The sequence below is a fragment of the Miniopterus schreibersii genome (assembly GCF_964146895.1).
Source record: "Miniopterus schreibersii genome assembly, chromosome: 12".
NCBI classification, from domain to species: Eukaryota; Metazoa; Chordata; class Mammalia; order Chiroptera; family Miniopteridae; genus Miniopterus; species Miniopterus schreibersii.
Genome location: NC_138112.1, coordinates 74,114,685 through 74,133,679, shown reverse-complemented (window position 1 = coordinate 74,133,679; position 18,995 = coordinate 74,114,685). Strand labels below are relative to the sequence as shown.

At 56.1% G+C, this 18,995-nt stretch overlaps 2 protein-coding genes across 8 annotated transcripts; one reads left to right on the top strand and one right to left on the bottom strand.

Moving 5' to 3' along the window:
• Positions 1-7: 7 nt before the first annotated feature.
• RIC8A (RIC8 guanine nucleotide exchange factor A) lies at positions 8-6,742 on the top strand (the record flags this gene model as incomplete). 3 transcript variants are annotated; one of them, XM_081155515.1, is made up of 10 exons in its annotated part: positions 8-1,072; positions 1,315-1,362; positions 1,448-2,038; positions 2,426-2,517; positions 3,055-3,205; positions 4,157-4,252; positions 4,321-4,465; positions 4,573-4,717; positions 5,032-5,151; positions 5,459-6,065. In XM_081155515.1, exons 1-10 carry the CDS (start codon positions 989-991, stop codon positions 5,577-5,579), a joined length of 1,593 nt encoding a protein of 530 aa, XP_081011641.1. In that variant the 5' UTR covers positions 8-988. The 3 variants fall into 3 exon arrangements, with proteins under 3 accessions (XP_081011641.1, XP_081011642.1, XP_081011640.1); XM_081155516.1 differs by lacking the exon at positions 5,459-6,065 and adding an exon at positions 6,646-6,742 and having other exon boundaries at positions 15-1,072; XM_081155514.1 differs by lacking the exon at positions 5,459-6,065 and adding an exon at positions 6,616-6,742 and having other exon boundaries at positions 15-1,072.
• On the bottom strand, positions 5,114-18,941 carry SIRT3 (sirtuin 3). 5 transcript variants are annotated; one of them, XM_081155517.1, is made up of 7 exons: positions 18,794-18,941; positions 14,585-14,776; positions 14,269-14,501; positions 12,729-12,829; positions 11,297-11,458; positions 8,115-8,324; positions 5,114-5,844 (listed from the first exon to the last, which is right to left on the bottom strand). In XM_081155517.1, the coding sequence occupies exons 1-7, from the start codon at positions 18,874-18,876 to the stop codon at positions 5,602-5,604; spliced, it is 1,224 nt and encodes a 407-aa protein (XP_081011643.1). In that variant the 5' UTR covers positions 18,877-18,941; the 3' UTR covers positions 5,114-5,601. The 5 variants fall into 5 exon arrangements, with proteins under 5 accessions (XP_081011643.1, XP_081011644.1, XP_081011646.1 ...); XM_081155520.1 differs by lacking the exon at positions 5,114-5,844 and adding an exon at positions 6,837-7,590; XM_081155518.1 differs by lacking the exon at positions 14,585-14,776 and having other exon boundaries at positions 18,794-18,928.
• Between the last annotated feature and the right edge of the window lie 54 nt (positions 18,942-18,995).

Here is an 18,995-nt window from a genome sequence, read left to right as displayed (position 1 = left end):
TCCGGGCAGCCGGAGGGGGGGCGGGGGCCGAAGGGACGCGTGCGCGCGCCCGGCGCTCGGTGGTTCTTGTTTTCAGTGCCACGTCCGGGCCTGGACACGCGGACTGCGCCAGGCCCTGCCCCACGCGACGGAGGCGCGAAGCCCGGCCCGCTCGCTGCTGGCGGGCGGGGCGGAGGTCGGCGCTGCGACGAGCGGGCGCGGGGCCCGTGCGAGCCGCTGCTTCTCGCCATCGCCCCCGGGCGCCGAAGAAGGGCCTGGCGCGACCGAGCTGCTCGAGAAATGCCTGTTGCAGGGTCCCCGCGCGCCGCCGTGGAGCGTTTGCTGTGTCATTACTCGTCCAGACCACCCGTGAAACGGGAATTGCTGTCGTCTCTGTCCTTTAAAAGGGCAAACTGAGGACAGGCCAGACGGTGTCTGGGCGACAGCTAGGTGTCTCCGCGTGGACCGGGCTCTGCCCCGTGCCGACCTCCTCGCCCCACACTCCCCCTTCTCCCTCCCACGCAGGCCGTTCCCACCTCCCCACCCGCTGTTCCTTCTGCTTTGCATGACCTTCCCCCACATCCCTTCCTGTCTCCCGGCTCACTGATCGTCGGGTCTCGGCAGAACTGCCACTGCCTGAGCTTCCTTTGCAGCCCACCATGGAGCGGGGCCGGGACCCCTTCTCCACCCCCCCCGCCCCCGGGCTCTTGCTTGCAAGAAACCAGACCCGGCCCAAGCAGCGGTGAAGGGGTCACACTGTTCAGCTCAAGGGCGACTCAGGCCCCGAGGTCGGACCACCACCGAGTCCGGTCGGGCAGCCCCCGACTGACCCCCGGGCAGGACCTTCGGGTTCTTGGTCCGGCCTCCTTAAGGCGCGCGCAGCCTAAGCCCCGCCCCGCGGCGCCGCGCACGCGGGTCCCGACGAGCCAGGGCGGGGCGGGTGGACTGGGACCCGGAACCGCGGCGCTCGGCCCCTCCCGCCTTCCCGGCGCAGGGTGCGGGGGGCGTCATGGAACCCCGAGCGGTTGCGGATGCCGTGGAGACGGGGGAGGAGGACATGATCCTGGAGGCTCTGCACGCGTACAACCGGGAGGTGAGCGGGACCGGGGACCGGGACGCGCCCGCGGAGGGGGCAGGGTGGGGCTCACGCGTGGCCAGCGGAGGTGCGGCAGTGGGGCTGTGGGAGGGAGCGCGGCAGGGCGGGGCCCCGAGGCTGTGAGGAGTTGCTGGGAAGAGGGTCGGGGTGCGCACCGGGGCACAGGTGTGTGGGGTGCGCCCATCTGTTCAGAGTGGTGGCTGCGGCCTGCGCTCCTGAGCCTCTGGGTCTCTTCGCAGAATTCCCAGAACTTCACGTTTGATGCTGCCCAACAGGAGGACAGGAAGGTGCGTGCTGACCCGGGGTTAGAGGGGCAGGGACGGGTGGCTCCTGGTAGGGGGGCCTGGTGGAGCCGCTCTTCTCTACCCACAGAGACTGGCGGAGCTGCTGGTTTCAGTTCTGGAGCGGGGCTTGCCACCCTCCCGCCGGGTCACCTGGCTGCAGAGCATCCGCATCCTGTCCAGGGACCGTAGCTGCCTGGATGCCTTCACCAGCCCCCAGAGCTTGCAGGCTCTTGCGTGCTATGCTGGCATCTCCACCTCCGAAGGGTCAGCCCCTGAGCCCCTGGACTTGGATGTTGTACTCGAGTCCCTCAAGTGCTTGTGCAACCTTGTGCTCAGCAGCCCCAGGGCACAGGTGCTGGCTGCAGAGGCCCGCTTGGTGGTGAGGCTCTCGAAGCGTGTGGGGCTGCACCAGGAGAGCAGCTTTCCACACGAGGTCCAGCTCTTTGACTTGCGCCTCCTGTTCTTGCTCACGGCACTTCGCACAGATGTGCGCCAGCAGCTGTTCCAGGAGCTGCAGGGTGTGCACCTGCTGACTGAAGCACTGCAGCTGACACTGGGAGTGACCCCTGGGCAGAGTCCCCCAGAGCTCCTTCCTCCCCAGGAGACAGAGCGGGCCATGGAGATCCTCAAGGTGCTCTTCAACATCACTTTCGACTCCATCAGGAGGGAAGTGGACGAGGTGAGGACACTTCCTGGACCTGCCTCACTGTCGGTACCCTAATATGTCTAGGTATCAGATTCGGACAGGAGTGCTCAGCCTGTCGGGAGGAGGCAAGGAGATGTCCATCCTGGGCAGGAGCATCAAGGGAAGTTTCTGAGGGAGGTGGAGGCTGCATGGTGAGAAGCTATAGGCGACTTCCTACCAGGAGATTGAGTGTGGGGCCAGAACACAGTGTGATGTCATCCAGAGAGACCTGTTGCCGTTCTTAAGGGGGGGGGGGTGCACTAGAGGAGACGGATAGCTAGCACACATGGTCCTGGCGTGGAGCAGACAGCAGAACCTCAGCTGGCAGCAGTGGGGACAGGTGTGGCTCTCTGTCACAGGAGCCCCTTTCTCTTTGGTCAGGAAGACGCTGCCCTTTACCGGTGCCTGGGGACCCTTCTACGGCATTGTGTGATGGTTGCTGCTGCTGGAGACCGCACAGAGGAGTTCCACGGGTGAGGGTGGGAACTGTCATGCTGGAGGGAAGTGCTCACCTGTCTAGATGGTGGACCAGGCTCCACCCTAGAGCATCTACTTTCCTCTGGGTGGGACCAGCATCAGTGTGTTTCCGGAGAGCCCAGCACTCACAGTACATGTTAGGACAGGAGCCATGAATGGGAGACAGGAATGTGCCACTGGACCTTGGGTAGTGGCAGTGGACAGTGTGGTTTCTACAGGGCAGCATGGTTACTCACCCCCCTTTTCAGTGACCTGTGCTTAGGCAGATCCTGGTTTTCCAGAGATCACCTGTGATGTTTCAGCCCCCAGAGAGGGTGGAAGGTGGGGCATCTGCAGAGTGCCCTCCTCTGGGACCCACTACAGTTAGTGTACTCCTGAGACAGATTCCCCCCCTTCAGTTCTGTCCCCCTCATGTCTCTCCTTAGACCCCTGCACGCTGGCTCATGTTATATGTAGCCCCAGCAGGGTGCACCACAGGTTGTGCTGCGCTAGGGAACTGGACTTAACCAAGCCCCCTCCTGAACTGTCCCCAGCCACACAGTGAACCTCCTGGGAAACTTGCCCCTCAAGTGTCTAGATGTCCTTCTCACCTTGGAGCCACATGAAGGCTCCCTGGAGTTCTTGGGAGTGAACATGGATGTGATCAGTGTCCTCCTCAGCTTCCTGGAGAAACGTCTGCACCAGGTGGGCAGGGGCACCTACTGAGTGGGCTTCCCAGTGGCTCTGGCTTTCCCAAGCAGCTGGGGCCACTGCTCTTGCGAAGTCAACATGGATAAGTGGAAGTCAGCTCAGTGATATGATCCCGGGGATCCCTTCAGCTGCTCTTTGTTCCAGCCAGGCAGGAAACCAGACCCCTGCTCTGTGAGAAGCATGTGGACCTGACCACACACACTTGAAGGTTCCACTTCTGGAACCAAGTTTGCAGAGTCTAGCAAAGTACTTGCTTTTTAGACCTGTTTGAGTGATCCTAGCCCTAGACTCAGTGTCGCTGTGCCCAGGCATCCCTTGAGGACCAGCATCAGCTGTACCAGAACCCATGGAACCTTGAGCCGGAGGCCCCCGAAGCCTGCAGCTTCCAGACAGTGGCCAGCGGGTTCTAATCGGCCCCTCTGGGAGCTTGCAGACATTATGGGGCCACATAGCCAGACTGAGGTTCAGTGGGTCCCACGGAATCCACGACACCCACTAGCACTGTGAGCTGGGTCACGTGCTTGGCATTAGACACTGGCTGTGACCGTCTGTCCCTGTCACTGCTGGTGTTAGGGTCCAGGGAGGTAACCAGGGAGGGATCCAGAAGTTCCTTGGTCTATGTCCATGAAACCCACGAAGTAGGGGTTTTGGTTTTTTGGCCACTGTTTTCTGAGGGTGACTTGGAAGCCAGAGGTGTGCCCCAGCTTTAAGCGCTGTGAGAGCCCTGCTTTGTGGAAGGGGAGTTAGACTCAGAGCAGCTGAGTCACAGAGCATGCACATGGTCTCCGGAGTCAAGGTCCCCCTGGGTGCCTCTCAAAGTGAACACCCACTGCCCACTCCCGGCCCCTCGGGGGGACACCCTCCCGAGTGCCTCCTGCCAGACCCGTGTGGTGCGTGTACCCTGCCCTCGGGTCGGGGCACCCCTCACTGACGGGCTCCCCGCAGACGCACAGGCTGAAGGAGAGCGTGGCCCCCGTGCTGAGCGTGCTGACCGAGTGTGCCCGCCTGCACCGCCCCGCCAGGAAGTTCCTGAAGGCGCAGGTACCCAGGGGCTGGGCGCGCCCGGGCACCCGCCCGCCCCGGGCCCGGCTGACGGCAGCTGCCCGCAGGTGCTGCCCCCGCTGAGGGACGTGAAGACGCGGCCTGAGGTGGGGGAGCTGCTGCGGAACAAGCTCGTCCGGCTCATGACGCACCTGGACACGGACGTGAAGAGGGTGGCCGCCGAGTTCCTGTTCGTGCTGTGCTCCGAGAGCGGTGAGTGGGCGCCGGGCGCCTGCCCTCCCGGCCGGGCGCGCGCTGACCTGTGCCCGCCCTCAGTGCCCCCTGCGCCCGCCCTCAGTGCCCCCTGTGCCCGCCCTCAGTGCCCCGCTTCATCAAGTACACGGGCTACGGGAACGCCGCCGGCCTCCTGGCCGCCCGGGGCCTCATGGCAGGGGGCCGGCCCGAGGGCCAGTACTCGGAGGACGAGGACACCGACACGGACGAGTACAAGGCGGCCAGGGCCAGGTGTGTGCCCCGCTCCCTCGGGCGCCCGTCCCCCACCCGGGCCACGGGGGGCAGGGTGAGGCGTGGGTAAGACCACTCAGAACCCGGCATGGGGGGGGGAGCGTGACCCGTGGGTAAGACCACTCAGAACCCGGCATGGGTCCTGATGTCCAATGTAGGGTGGCAACAGAGGGTAAAGGGGCCGGGCAGACTGGGGGACCAGGCGGCCCTGATGGCAGGAGCTGGGTGACTGCTGCTCCAGGAGAGGTCTCCCCACAGCCCCCCGTCCTGAGACTCACTAATGCATTCCCCACGCCCCCTTCCCTGGGAAGCAGCATAAACCCAGTGACTGGGAGGGTGGAGGAGAAGCTACCCAACCCCATGGAGGGCATGACCGAGGAGCAGAAGGAGCACGAGGCCATGAAACTGGTGAACATGTTCGACAAGCTCTCCAGGTACGAGGTTGGGCAGGAGGGCCATGTCCTGTCTCAGGAAACCCAGCAGGCGGGGTCATAGGAGGATGTTTGGAATCACCTGCTATGGAGGAAACCGCCCACCCCCAGGCTAGTTAGGGTTGAAGTCAGCATTATGTCCCCTTTACACAAGATGGGACCGAGGCCCAGGAAAATTAAGAGACTGCCTCAGGTGTCAGGGCCACTAGGTAGCAGTTAGGGTTCGGGCCTCGCTGACACTGAACAGGAGCAGCCTGGTGGGGGGAAGGTGGCAGCTGAAGCAGGACGCCCACCCACCCCTTCCCTGCAGGCACAGAGTCATCCAGCCCATGGGGGTGAGTCCCCGGGGCCAGCTCACCTCCCTGCAGGATGCCGTGTGCGAGAGCATGGAGGGCCAGCTCTCCTCAGACCCCGACTCAGACCCCGACTGAGGACGGCTACCCAGCTCCCCCGTCAGAACCGGTGCTGCTTCCAGCGGTGTCCTCGGGGCCCTTTTCTCTTCACTCCCAAAGTTGTGTTCCCGACTTTCTCATCTCTGGGATTGTGAGGGTCTTGTCCTGCTGTCACTCTGGAAACGCCGATTTCCTCGGGTGACAGGGTTTCTCTTGTGAGCCAGGAGGGTATGTGCAGAGGCTGCTCCTGAGGTGGGGCTGCACGTGGGCACAGGGAGCCCAGAGCCAGGAGGTCAGGCAAGTGCTGCATTTGAAAGGGGGAAAGAACCTGCTAGAACTTCACATGCTAATGTCAGAAACACTCGCAAGGGCTGTGCTGCTGCTGTCTGTCCCCACCGAGCGCATCCTTGGTCCTGGCTCAGCTGCCTGCTGTACTGTCCACAGTGCCCAAGTCCTCACTGGTTTCACAGTTGAATCTCCATCTTTCCCACTGGTGTAGCTCATAAATACGTAAGGAAAACGTTACCTCTTGTGAGACTTTAATTCTGTATTCCCATCGTGTCCCACAAAGCGTCCCAGAAACATCCTGCAGTACAGAGAGAGTGCGCGTGTGCATGTCCAATAAAGTTGCACAAGTGAACATTTTTCCCAGATCGCCACTTAAGTCTTTTCTTCTTGAGAGCTGAGGCCACCAGACCCCCTTCTGAGGAGTTTGTCAGTTACACCAGGGGTCTGCCAGGCAAGCACGATGCCAGGGAGGAGGGAACACGAGGGGCAGTGACCAGGGGTGCCTTCATGTCAGAGGTTAATCCCAGTGGCGTTACTGGAAGACCTGGTGGGGAGAGTGCAGCTGGGTCTGGAACAGACAGGTTTCTGGAGGAGGCTAATGTAAGGCAGGCATCAGGGTGAACAGATCATGATGACCTTCAGTGAGGGGTGAGGTGGGGATGAATGTTCTCTGTCCTTGGGCCCCCAAGGTCCCCTTTCCACATTCATTGTCAGCACTTGCATTCCCTTTGTGGGGACAAAAATGAAGGGATGCCCAATTTCTACAGCAGAATTTATTTCATGTCAGTAGTGAAGGACAGGCTTTCTTCAAACTCAGGAGACCAACCTGCCAAGAGCCCAGCATACTTCTTGGGACCCAGGACCCCACACTGGGAGGTGACTGGGCCCACTCAGCCAGAGATGGGCCTTTCTGACAGATGCTGAGCCTGCCCTTCAAGTGGAGACCTGGACACAGGAAAAGTGGGTGCAGCCTGAGTCCAGGACCACAGTCAGAAGGAAGTGCTGGGAAGTGAGAGCTTCAGCAAAGTGAAGAGTTAACCAGACAGGCAGGCCAGGGGCACCCATGCTGAGGCACAGTGCAGACATGGCTGGGGACGGTGCCAGTAGAGCCCCGTGCTCTGCTCCAGTCCTGGGTCAGCCAAAATTTGTAAACCTGCCCAAGCTGTTCTTCAGAAACGAGGTCTGTTCAGAAATGGGTGATGACTCCATGGAACCATTTCTGGTACGGAAACAGCCCTCACCCTACCTGTCCCACCCACTGAACTGGAACACAAGGGAGAGAAAAAATTGGTTACCTGGAAACACCTGGGTAGGCAGACAGATGTCAGGGCCCGGGTGCAAACTATTACATAAGATGAAGCTTTTCTGTCTCTGCAAATACTGCTGTTCAGCCAAATTAAGATGATTCCAGTAGAGCTAGGCAAAACTGGGTGGCTAAACGGAGGGCCTCATGTAAGCGGCAAATCAAGGTATACCCTGGCACCACATCTTGGACAGTAACCCTAAATAAACCCCTAAAGTCATAACCCAATTTATACAAATTGTAAAACTAGGAAATACCACAGGGCAAATCTTACAGGACTAGTTCCAAAAATCCACAGAGGCTCCCTGACTTAATCTTGCTGTTGGTGGAAGAAGTCGGAGCCCAGAAGAGGCTCTCAAGTAAGCTGCAGATTCAAAAGTGACGGCAATGTGACCTGGATGTGGGTGGCCTTTATCTCCTTCCACGTGATGAGAAACGGCACCAGCCTACATCTCAGCCCTGAGAACCAGACAACAAAAGGCCTGAAATAGCAATGGCTCAGACATGTGACAAGCAGAAACCTAAGTGCTGTCTCATCCTTAGCTTCGAATCCTCTCTGGTCCTACTTGGTAGGAAATGAGGCTACAGCCAGAGGGGGGCTTCTGCCAGTAGAGGTAACAGTCACAGGTGGAGGGTGGGGTCCCCAAGACATCTGTCTCGTGGCCACAGGAACCAGATCAGCACTTCTGGTCACACCCTGGGGGTGTTCTCCCTGCCTGCTTCGTGCTGTCCCAAGACAACTGGACTCCAGATGCCCAATGCCACCACCTGGAGAAACTCGCCCACAGGGTGACACTGCTGAGTCTCGAGGAAAACTGCATTTTCTGTAACTGCACTTGTCCGTGGGATTTGAAATCTAGAGCTTTAGCCTCTGTGGTGTTTCTACCCTCAGCAGTCAGGTCAGCGGCTCTCACAATTTCCTGAAAGCGTCGCCCGCGGGGCTGCATCCCACACAGGCACAGAAACCTCACTTCTCAGAGTACCTTCCCGGTCTCTCGCTGGACGAGGTCCTTCAGCTCCTCCGTCCAGCCCAGCAGCTCTGCCAGCATCTTCACGCCGTCCACCAGGTCCCCCAGCTGCAGCACATCCCTGCTGCGAGGACGCCAGGCCAAGGCCCCCGCCGCTTCCTGGTTCATGAACACTCGGGGCACTGAGCTCCGCACAGCCTCAGACAGGCTGGCAAAAGGCTCCACCTAAAAAATTGTCCAAAAGTGAGGAGCCCTATCCAGTCTCTGGCTCCCTCAGGAGACTGATCGTGCTACCTTGGAGAGGGAACCCCGCCCAACGCATACACACCCACACACCCATCTCACTTTCTCCCCTGCTGCTCCCTCACCCATGTCAGTGGAAGTGTCTCCTAGTTCCAGCTTTTTCAAGAGCTCAGTTCCAGCAATTACGCAATCTTACCCGTCCTCCCCACCACCAGGCCACACCTTCTCCCAGCACACCTGACACAAGACAGGTCTCCTCTGTCCTTGCTGCCCAAGGGAGAATCTGGTCCCGCACTGAGGTGTGTGAGATGTGGCATTTCCCTAATGATCAGTGATGCTCATCCCAAGCATCCACAGGCTGCATGGTGGCCCCTCTGCACCTTCCCCCTGCAGACCCCAGACAGGCCTGACTCATCCAAGAGTCACAGTGTGAAAAGTGCACAGATTAATAATGGTATTGAGACTGGATCACTCTCTGGGAGGAAGTTGCTTGACTCCTGCCTTTCATTGAAATAATTTCAAATGGATTAAAGATTTAAGTGTAAAAAAAACAGCTCTTAAAAATAAAAATCATACATAACTTAAAAAAAAAAAAGCTCTTGAAGTAAATTCTGGGTTTCTAAGTTACGTAGGAAAGGGCTTTTCTGGAAGGACAACTGAAGTCAGATAAGACAGAAACCGCAATTCACGTGTGATTCCACCATCATCCACCTAAGTCCAGGCAGGAAAATAAGTTCTTTTTATATATCTTTGCTGATTTCATAGAGAGGAAGGGAGAGGGAGAGGGAGAGAGAAAGATCAATGATGAGAGAGCCATTGATTGGCTGCCTCCTGCAGGCCCCCCACTGGGGGTCAAGCTCACAACCCAGGCCTGTGCCCTAACTGGGAATCGAACTGTGACTTCCTGGATCCTAGGTCAATGCTCAACCACTGAGCCACACAAGCCGGGCGGAAAAATAAATTCTTAACTCTCACCACCATAAACCAACTGCAAAAAAGTTACATGGGAAAAAATAGTTTATATTGCTAACTGATAAACTAATTCACAAACATTTTATATAATTTATTAATTTATATTTCTAACGAACAGTGAAAAACAGGCAAGAGGTACAAACGAGATCCACAGAGAATGCATGCCATAGTCAGTGAGCGAGAAAGGATGGACCTCATTGATCATTAGAGAAATGCAAATCTCTCTCCCACGTGCTTAGCCAGTCACACTGGTGGGAACATAGAGGTAGCGAGGGGGTGGAGAAATAGCCACCATGTGCTATTGGTGGCAGTGAAAATAATGTATCTCTCTGGAAAGCAGGTTCTTAACATTTATTTTCTACAGAATGTACAAAAATGTATACACGTGGATGTTCGCTACATTATTTCAATGCAAAAACTACATTTATTTATTTATTTTGCCCATCACTAGGAAATTGCTTAAATAAACTTCATAGGTCCATCATCTCTTATCTTGAAACTCCTGGGGCTGGATAGTGTTTCAGATCTGAGAAGACAACATGGTCCCTGTCCCACAGGTGGTCACGGCTCAGTGGTTGGGTGCTTCCCACTTTGGTGCGGCATCCTCTAGGCCATGCTGCATGCCACACTGCCGCTGGCTGTGCTCACTGACAAGCACTCTGTGTCAGGGCCCAGGCAGGACCTCCTATGAGTAACCATCAGGGACACTGTGGCCACTAACAAGGTGGAGCTCTGCACAGTGATGTCCACGCTGGTGAAAGGGCACAGGTCCATGTGTGTATCTATCTACACAGCAGAGAAGCCCGAGGACACGGAACACAAAGCTGCCAGTGATGGCAGTACAGAAGTGACTCTTTACTTTGCTCTATGTCTTTACAGAATGTATGAATTTTTAAAAAAATACATGGGCCCAGCCGGTGTGGCGCAGTGGTTGAGCATCGTCTACCTCTGATCCAGGAGATCTTGGTTTGATTTCTGGTCAGGGCATGCCCAGGTTGTGGGCTCAATCCCCAGTAGGGGGCATGCAGGAGGCAGCCAATCAATGACTCTCATCATTGATGTTTCTATTTCTTTCCCTTCCTCTCTCTGAAATCAGTAAAGACATATTTAAAACACACACAAGGTACTTTTAGATTCAGGGGAAAAAAGGCTATTTTCATATTTTCATTTCACTTAAAAAGTAAAGAGGGCTAGTAGCCCTGGTGTCCATACCTGGTAGCCAGCCAGGTCAGGCAGGCTTAGAACTAGACACCATAGCTCTGCCCTCTGCCTGTCTGGCCGTGGCCGTGCCCTCATCCAGGCCCAGCGTGGGCACCCTGGCTCCTACCTCTGCTCTTTCCTGGACTGGACTCAGAAGTCCACCTGCCAGCATGACACGTCCACTCAGCAGCCCAGCACACTCCTCAGATCAGCGTGATTTGTCCCCCAAATGCACCCACCAGGCTTCTCCATCTCAGGAAATCAGCTCTGTCCTAGCAGCTACTGTTTACAGCCCTGGAGCCCTACAGGAGTTCCACAGTCGCACCCTATCCCACCTGCACACACACCCAGCTCCATCACCCCAGGCCACTACCTGCTCCACTTGTCCCCATGGTCTGTTCAGGATACAGCATCCACAGGGCCAGGAAGTTGGACCATCACAGCTGATGCTTTCACTGCTGCACGTGGCCGAGGGCCACCAGGCAGTGTTTCCTCCAGCTCCCCAGTCCCAGCCCCTTCTAGACTCTCTATGCCACGTGCCAGCACAACTTGTTCATGACACTGTGTGTCCTGAGCATACGACAGGCAGACCCGCTGAGTCTATGCACTACCCTGGCCTTAGGGCAGGCAGGGCCCTGAGCGCAGGTCCTTCTGCTCTCCCCCACCCACTCCCTACACCCCCCCCACACTCCCTGCACCCCCACACTTTCTGCTCTCCCCCCCATACATAGTCCCCATTCTCCCTCTCCCACACTCCCTGCATCCCTGTCTTGTGGACTAACCTGCAGGGAGGTCCCCAGGATGAGCAGCAGGTCTGCAATGGGAAAATCCGCCAGGTGCAGCAGGAACCTCTGGGGCAGGGCCTCCCCAAAGAACACGATGTCAGGCTTCACGACGCCAGTGCAAACTGTGCAGCGGGGGACCCTGTCCCCCATCACAGAGGCCTGGGAAACACACAGAAAATGGACCCAAGAGCCCTGGCTGGTTTTGCTCAATGGTTAGAGTGTCGGCCTGCAGACCAAAGGGTCCCGGGTTCGATTCCGGCCAAGGTCACGTACCTCAGTTGCAGACTTGGGGGCACAAGTGGGAGGCAACCACTGGATGTGTCTCTCTCACATCGATGTTTCTCCCCCCCCCCCCCCACTGTCTCTGAAAAAGCAATGGAAAAAAATTCTCAGGTGAGGATTAAAAAATAAAAAATAAAAAAAAAGAAGCTGGGCCAGAGGAAAGTATCGCAAACATGAAAGGAAAAGGCACAGCAGGAAGTTCTCAGTCACACAGCTGAGCAGTGTAAGTGCCCCACGTACATAAGGAACACAGCTTTACCAGGGCGTTTTACCAATTTTGTTTCAGAGACCCCAAAATTTGGGGGAGGGCTATACACTGTGATTCCAACTCTGTAACACTCTGGAAAAGGGAGGGGAAGGGAAGGACGGGGGGGGGGGGGCTCACTGATGCATGGACCTGGGTCCTCTTTTGGGTGCCATACATTTTCCATTGGAAAGCGGTAGTGGCTGCACACCACGGCATATGTACTGAATGCCAGTGACTTGTGCTCTTTAAAATGGGTAAGCTTATGTTGTGTGAATTTCACCTCAATAAGAAATAAAAGACAGGGTCCTGTGCCACATCGACATTTCAGTTTCGTCTTTAAGACGTTCAGCTCCATCCTGTTCTCCCTGAGGGAGCCCATCTCACAGAAACACCACAGCAGCATGCGGGGAATAAACATGGGCCTCACTGCTCTGTGGTAAAAACTGCAAACACCCAAGGTGCTGAGGTGAGGGGCCCCATGTAACACCCTAGTCACTAACCAGTGAGCAGATCTGTACTTACTAACAAGCAGTCGGTGATACCGTGCTCAGTAAAGAAGCAAGTTGTAGAATTTTAAGCACATTGGTCCCACTACTGAAAACACACCAAGACTGTTTGGGAGGAGGTGCACGTATGTGTGTGTGATACGCACAAATTTTTTCTTAAAGGCATCATGATACCAAACTGTTACAAGTGGTTATGGGAGATTCGCCTTCCCTACATATTTCTGTACTGCCTTAATTTTTTACAAGCATGTATTACATTTCTAATTTTAAAATAATAAGAAAACATTTTCAACTATTACAGTTCTGTCTCTATGACACAATGCTCATGAAACACCACCTTTCCAGGTCTCCCCTGGGCAAGTGCAGACAGAGAACCATCTGTGTGACAACTCACCCAGAAGTCCTCTGCTGGGGATGTTCTTTGGCAGACAGTGCAGGAGGCAGAGGCAAAGGACCCGTGAGCTTCAACCAGCTTAGAGCCGGGGATGCCCGATGCTGAAAGTGAAACCACAGTTAAGTGCTGCTGCCTCTGGGTAGAGGGTGGGGGGTGCACAGGCCCCAGAGCACAACTTCTGACTTGGGAGGCCCCGGGAGGAGCCCCTCTTCTGTCACCAACAGGGACGCCCTGACCATAAGGGGAGGGCTCCCAAACGGAGCCAGTCACAGTGAAAACAGCACAAACACATTGGATGTACGTTCAGATCAAACTCTACCCAACACCCAGGAAAACACTTTCTACTCTACAGACACCAAGTAAAGGTGGGAAAATAATAGAAATACAACAAATTTCCAAAAATTGTGGAGAAACAGACACACGGTAACTTGTTACGGCAGTTCACTCCTGAAAGCTGTGGGTGAACAGACAGTCCCAGGAGCAGGTGGCCGCACACTGTCCCGGTGTCTGTCCTGACTCCACGCCCACTAAAGCCCATGGCCAGGTACCCCTGCCTCCACAAAGGCCTGCCCTGCACATCTCCAAGAGCAGACTATCTCCATGGGGCATCCACTGCTAGATGACCCTGTTAGCAAGGACACATTTTCCTGGAGTCAAGATGACTCCTTTTTTCAAACCATGAGACATATACAGGGGTGAGGGGTGAAGGGGGTCCTAATATACGGTGATGGGAGATTTGACTTTGGGTGGTGGGCATACAGTGCAATATACAGATCTTGTAACATAGAAACTGACACCTAAAACCTGTATGATCCTATTAACCAATGTCACTCCAATAAATTTTTAAGAAAAAACGACATGCAGCCTGGCTGAGTGGTGGCTGGCTCTCTGAGTCGCAGGCAGCACCTGTCAGCATCGCTGAATAAGGGAAAGGGCCCAGCATGTGCTCCTCTAAGATGCACAGCCAGTGCTGAGCAATGTCTGGGAATCCGCTCATGGCCACTATGTAGACACAGCCAAGAAACCGTCCATCATAAACTGAGTCTGATAATAGTGAGGAATTATTAGTGATCTGTGTGATAATACTATAGTTATGTTTTAAAAGTCTTTATCTTCTAGATACCCATGATGGGTTTGTGCATTAAATTTATAATGTGGAAATCTGTTTCAAAATCATCCAGAGGTGAGAGAAGGTGGGAGGGGACAGGTATGAGGACAGGACACAAGGGGGCTCATTACATTCTCTTCACAGGCTCGAAATCCCATCATAATGTTTTTAAAAAAGAAGTTATCACATCAGATGACAAAACTAGAAGCTCCTGATGGCATCTTCGGTTCCATCCAAAACTCAGACCATCAGGTGTGCTGGAAATGGGTCACCTGTGAGGTCCGAACAGTGACCCTCACAGCAGGCGCTTGAGTCAGGAGCCAGGACGGTGGCACGCGGACTTAGCTGCCCCTTCCCTGCAAGCAGACACCTGAGCGGTGGTCCAAGAGGGAAGGATGCTGCAAGACAGGATGCTCAGAGGACAGGGCTCACCTCGCTCCAGCCCGTCGATGTTCTGTGTGTAGAGCCGCAGGAGCAGCCCCTTGTCGTGGAGCAGCCGCAGGAAGTAGTGGATTATGTTAGGCCTGTAGTTCCCAGGGTGCATCTTCTTGGCCCACGTGAAGAAGGGGCTGGGGTTGTGAAGGAAAAATGTGAGTTCAAAAATGGCCTCAGGGTATGGGACATCACAGTGCTGGAAGCTACTGTAGAAGCCAGTTCCTGGAGACCTGCAAAGAGAAGCCAGAGCCATCAGAAGAGCAGGGAGTGGAACAGCCAGGATGGGAGGGGAGCATGGGCTCAGCAGGGGCACCTGAAGTCCGGGATGCCGCTAGGTGTGCTGATGCCAGCCCCCACCATGACCACCACCCTCTGGCACGCCCTGGCTCGAATCAGCTCAGCAATGTCCTGCAGGGATAGCTTCTCCTTCTTACTGTCGCCTCCATTTCCAAAGACACTCGAGACACCAGCAGAAAAGGGTATGGGCGTCCATCCACCTGCAATACTGACAGAAAAAGGAGAATGGCCAGGGAACAGCGAAGCAAGTCCAGGCGTGCAGTGGAGAGTGAGACGTCTGCCCTTCCCCCACTGCTGAGTGACCACTTTTCCCTTCACGAATTAGCACTGGGCTCAAACAGAAAGCAGTCTGAACTCAGAAATCAAGACTATTCATGGAACGGGAACTGTGCAAATGAGGAAGGCAGCATTTTCTCAGCCCCTGTTACCACAGGCCAGTGCTGACAGGGCCTGCTCCACCCCAGGGGCTCAGGCCAGAGCCAAGAGCACCCCTTGTGGGCCGCGGGCTCACTCTGCAAAGCCATCCACACCAACACACCAGGGATGTGACAAATATGCAGGGACATTTACAGAAAGTTAAACTTCTCAGACTTTACACCAAATATCATCAGATAAAAAATGGGTGGTAGAAACCATTCCAGAAAGAAACACCCACGCCCAGACAGCTAGGGGTTCAAACTGCTGCAGACTTCAACATCCACAGCCAATCTGGAGGCTGCTCACATTACAGCCAAACACATCCAAGGCCAGACTCCAGAAGGCTTCTCGTCCCCTCCAGAAGCCAGGAGCCAAGACCCTCAGAATGAGGGTTCCTGTTTAGGAGTGTGAGATGGTCTTCCCCAAGAAAAAGGAGCAAGACACACAATAAACAAGCTGCAGGCTTCAGCAAGGCCTCAGGAAAGCAACAGGAAGAAACAAGCAACACGCTTGGGCCTGGAAAGGCCTTTGGAGTTGATGACCTGCTCCTAGGGCCCTTGTTTGGCACCTCGGCATCTCACCAAGCTGCACAACTCCTTCACCTTCTGCTATCAGCTGGTGACTCACCCAGAGTTCAGGATAGCCAGCCCACTGCTGGGGGGGGGCCTTCCTCACACCCCAGGGGCTGGACATCTATGACTTCAGTATAGAGACCCCTCCACCTTGATGGGAAAATAGAGGCAACAAGCTGAACGGACAACCCTCCCCAGTTGATGATGACTCACAGTAAACAGACATAAAAACAGGAAACTGAGTAGTTCTTCAACTCACTTGTGACCCATGGAATAAAGAAGCCCCTAAATGCACATCATTAGACACACATCAGGACAATTTAAAGCTTATCTTCTAGGAGTATGACCCTAACTCCCTCTCCAGTTTGCTGTCTTTTGTGGTTTTCTTTGGCCCCTTACAAAACCAACACTAAAATCTCTGCAAGACTGACCTGCTTTACACATGGTCGCTGAGGGATTCAGCAGCTCTCTGCTCCCACTGGACCCCAACGTCTTAGCACAACATGTCCCACTACAGGGACAACCCTCTCACACATTATTCCTTTCAGCCAAACAAGGGCTCCCGGTTCTCAAGTGCCTACACCCAGCTCCACCTCCACACGTCCATATCACCAGAGTTGAGGCCAGCTCCTTATGAAGCCACTGCTGAACTTCCAGTGAGAAGTCACTCTCCTCCTCTAAACATAACAGTACTGGCTCCCTACTCCCTTTAGGGTCACCTTTTCCCCTTGTGCAATAACCCTGTAGGGCTGCCTCTCACTCCACTCTGGGGTCAGTGACCTGCAGTTCAGGGACTTGCCTGCCACTCAGTCCACACACACCGTTCTGTGTTGTCACCTCTCTTGCCAATGAAGCACCACCTGGTTTACCCAAAGACCAGACTTCTGAAAGGTGTAAAATGAGAAAGAGGAACATGACCAGGAACAGCAAACATGCAAGGCCAAGGGCACCAAAAGGAGTCAGGGCCCAAGCTTGCTACCTGACTCATCAAGTCACTCAAATACCCTGAGCTTCAGCTGCCAAAGCAAAGTAAGGCAGAGACAATTCTTAGTCTTCTTTAAAAAGATCCATAGCTGTCTTTGGAACCTCCCAGCTGGGCAAACGCCGCTTCCTCCTCTGTGCTCCTGCAGAGATACCCGTTTCAAAGACAGTACTTCCACAACCAAGATGTGCATCTCTGCCTGCAAGTCGATCGATGGCACCTCCCAAAGGCTTTTCTAATGAGAGCTGATCAGACAGGAAGGAAAACAATGCTCTGGTTGCAACCACGGCATTGAAAACCTAACATTTACTGAGCTCCTCCTGAATGCAAATTATTATGAGAACCACAGAAAGAATGAGAGGTAAGTGGTGACACTGTGATTTGTAATAAATACATGTTGGTCTTCACCCATGATAGGCTCACAGCCCCCAAACGCATGGGATTTCCTAAGTGAAAAGAAAACTGGGAACATCTTTTGTTGCAATATTTGGTCACTTATCCTCATTTCCTAAAACCAACCCAGAGCCAAAAAGGTGAAATGAGTTGAGGTTAATGTGGGACTTTTGGAAACCCCCTACGGATGGGAGTTGGTTGGCAGGGGAACCAACCCTAATTAGAGGGTTGGAGCCTTCCTAAAAAAAAAAAAAAAAAAAAAAAAGGAGGGGACTCAGCTTCCAGATTGGGGAACCAGAAAGCAGCCACGTGCCAGGCCCCACACAGGGACTGAAGCTCCTGTCTTGGGGCCCTTCCAGACCTGGCCCTGTGTATCTCATCACTTGTTTAGTCCTGCCCTTTAATACAATAAATCAGTGATCTAGTAACTCAACTGGTTTGCCAAGTTCTGCGAGCCACTCCAGCAAATTAATCAAAACCGAGGAGGGACATCATGGGAACCTCCCATTTATAGCCACTCGGTCAGAAGCACAAGCGGGGGCAGTCTTGTGGGACTGAGCCCTTAATGGTGGGGTCTGGTGCAATCTCCAGGTTGAGTGTCAGAACCGAGTCAAATTTTTGGGATACCAGGTCAGTGCGTGGGAAACTGGAGTATTGCTTGATGGTGTTGAAGACAAACATCCCCAGAAGGTGCTCCCACGGCTGAGTGCCGCGGGGCGCAAGGCACCACTCAGGGGCCCCACGTACACTGTTCACCCGGAAACAGGTGGCCAGCGCCCTACCAAGCGTCTAGAATGTGCGTTAGGTGTGACTTAGTCTACCTGGCACAGGGAACAAGGTCTACTGGGCGTGGGGGCCCTGAGGAGCAGGGTGCTGCCTGGAAAAGGGAAACGAAGGGCAAGTTCACACGAGAGCCCCCACATCGAAACTCAAAGGGCTGAAACCCGCCTGTGCCGCCTGCTCTGGGGCCAGAGGTGGCGAGGACCCGTTGAATGACGGTCCGCAGTCTCCGGGCTGCACCTGGTGACTCAGGTCAGTATTCGGCCACGGCCACGCTGACCACTGCCTGCAGGCCCTGGTGTAGGAACGAGCTGCAGGGAAGCAAGTCTGCCCAGCGCCTGCTGGCCCCTCAGCGAGGTCCGGCAGAGTAAGAGCGTGAGGGTTTCTCCGGTCAGGCTCCTCGGTGTCGCTTCGTCACAAAGCCACCGCTTCGAGCAGCCCGAGGCGGCATCGAGCGAACGCGCCACCATTCACTTCACCTCGCCCGGCATCGGGCATCTAAATTAGTTTCCGACAGCCACGGGCCTTAAGTTTCCCAGGGGCGGGCCGTCCTCACACGGACCCCCAGGCGGTGACGGCGCAGAGCGCGGGCTCGGGCGCAGGCGGGTGGGCGCTGCCCGCACAGCCGCGGGGCGGGGAAGACGCCCGGCGCCCCCCCCAGGCCCCCACCAGCACCCCGCCCGCGGCGCTACGGGCGCGGCCACGACCAGAGGCCGGCGCGCGCTCCGGCATGAAGGACGCCGCGGCCCAGCGCGGAAGGCGGAGCGCTTCGGCTCCCAGCCGGCGGGCGGCCGGCGGGCGCTGCTGAGGAGAGCCCGGGGCGGGGCGGGGCGGGCCAGGCGAGCGCGCCGGTGTCAACCACCCGCACGTGACGGCCGCCGCTCACGCTAGACTCCGCGAGAAGGAACGAGAGCCGGGCCGGGAACACCCGGACAGTTCCTGTCCTCCCGTCGCCCCGCCTCGCCGGGCTCTGAACCCCCTCCTGGCCTTCACCCCGTCACCGGCCACCGCGGCAGCCCCGAGGCGGCCCGTCTCCGCCCTGCTCCACCTGCCCCGCCCCGCGGCTGCTACCCGGACGAACCGAGGCCGGCGGGCCCAGGCCCGTTCACCGCCCGGGCCCCAGAGCCTGAGCGCGCGGACAGCAGACGAAGCCCACTGCGCCATGCTCGCCACAGCCCGCTCGCGCAGTCGTCCCTGAGCGTCACGTGCCCCCGCGCTAGCCCCGCCCCGCCCCGCCCCGCCCCGCCCCGCCGTCCGGGGGACCGTAGACGCCAGGCGGGAGC

Coding starts and splice junctions, on each gene's coding strand:
- SIRT3 (XM_081155517.1), bottom strand. CDS start 18,876: ATGGCGCAGTGGGCTTCGTCTGCTGTCCGCGCGCTCAGGCTCTGGGGC. Junction 8,325..11,296: donor TCCTGGGGACCTCCCTGCAG/GTTAGTCCACAA, acceptor ACAATTTTTTAG/GTGGAGCCTTTTGCCAGCCT. Junction 5,845..8,114: donor TCCAGCGAGAGACCGGGAAG/GTACTCTGAGAA, acceptor TTTCAAATGCAG/CACTTGCCTGACCTCCTGGC.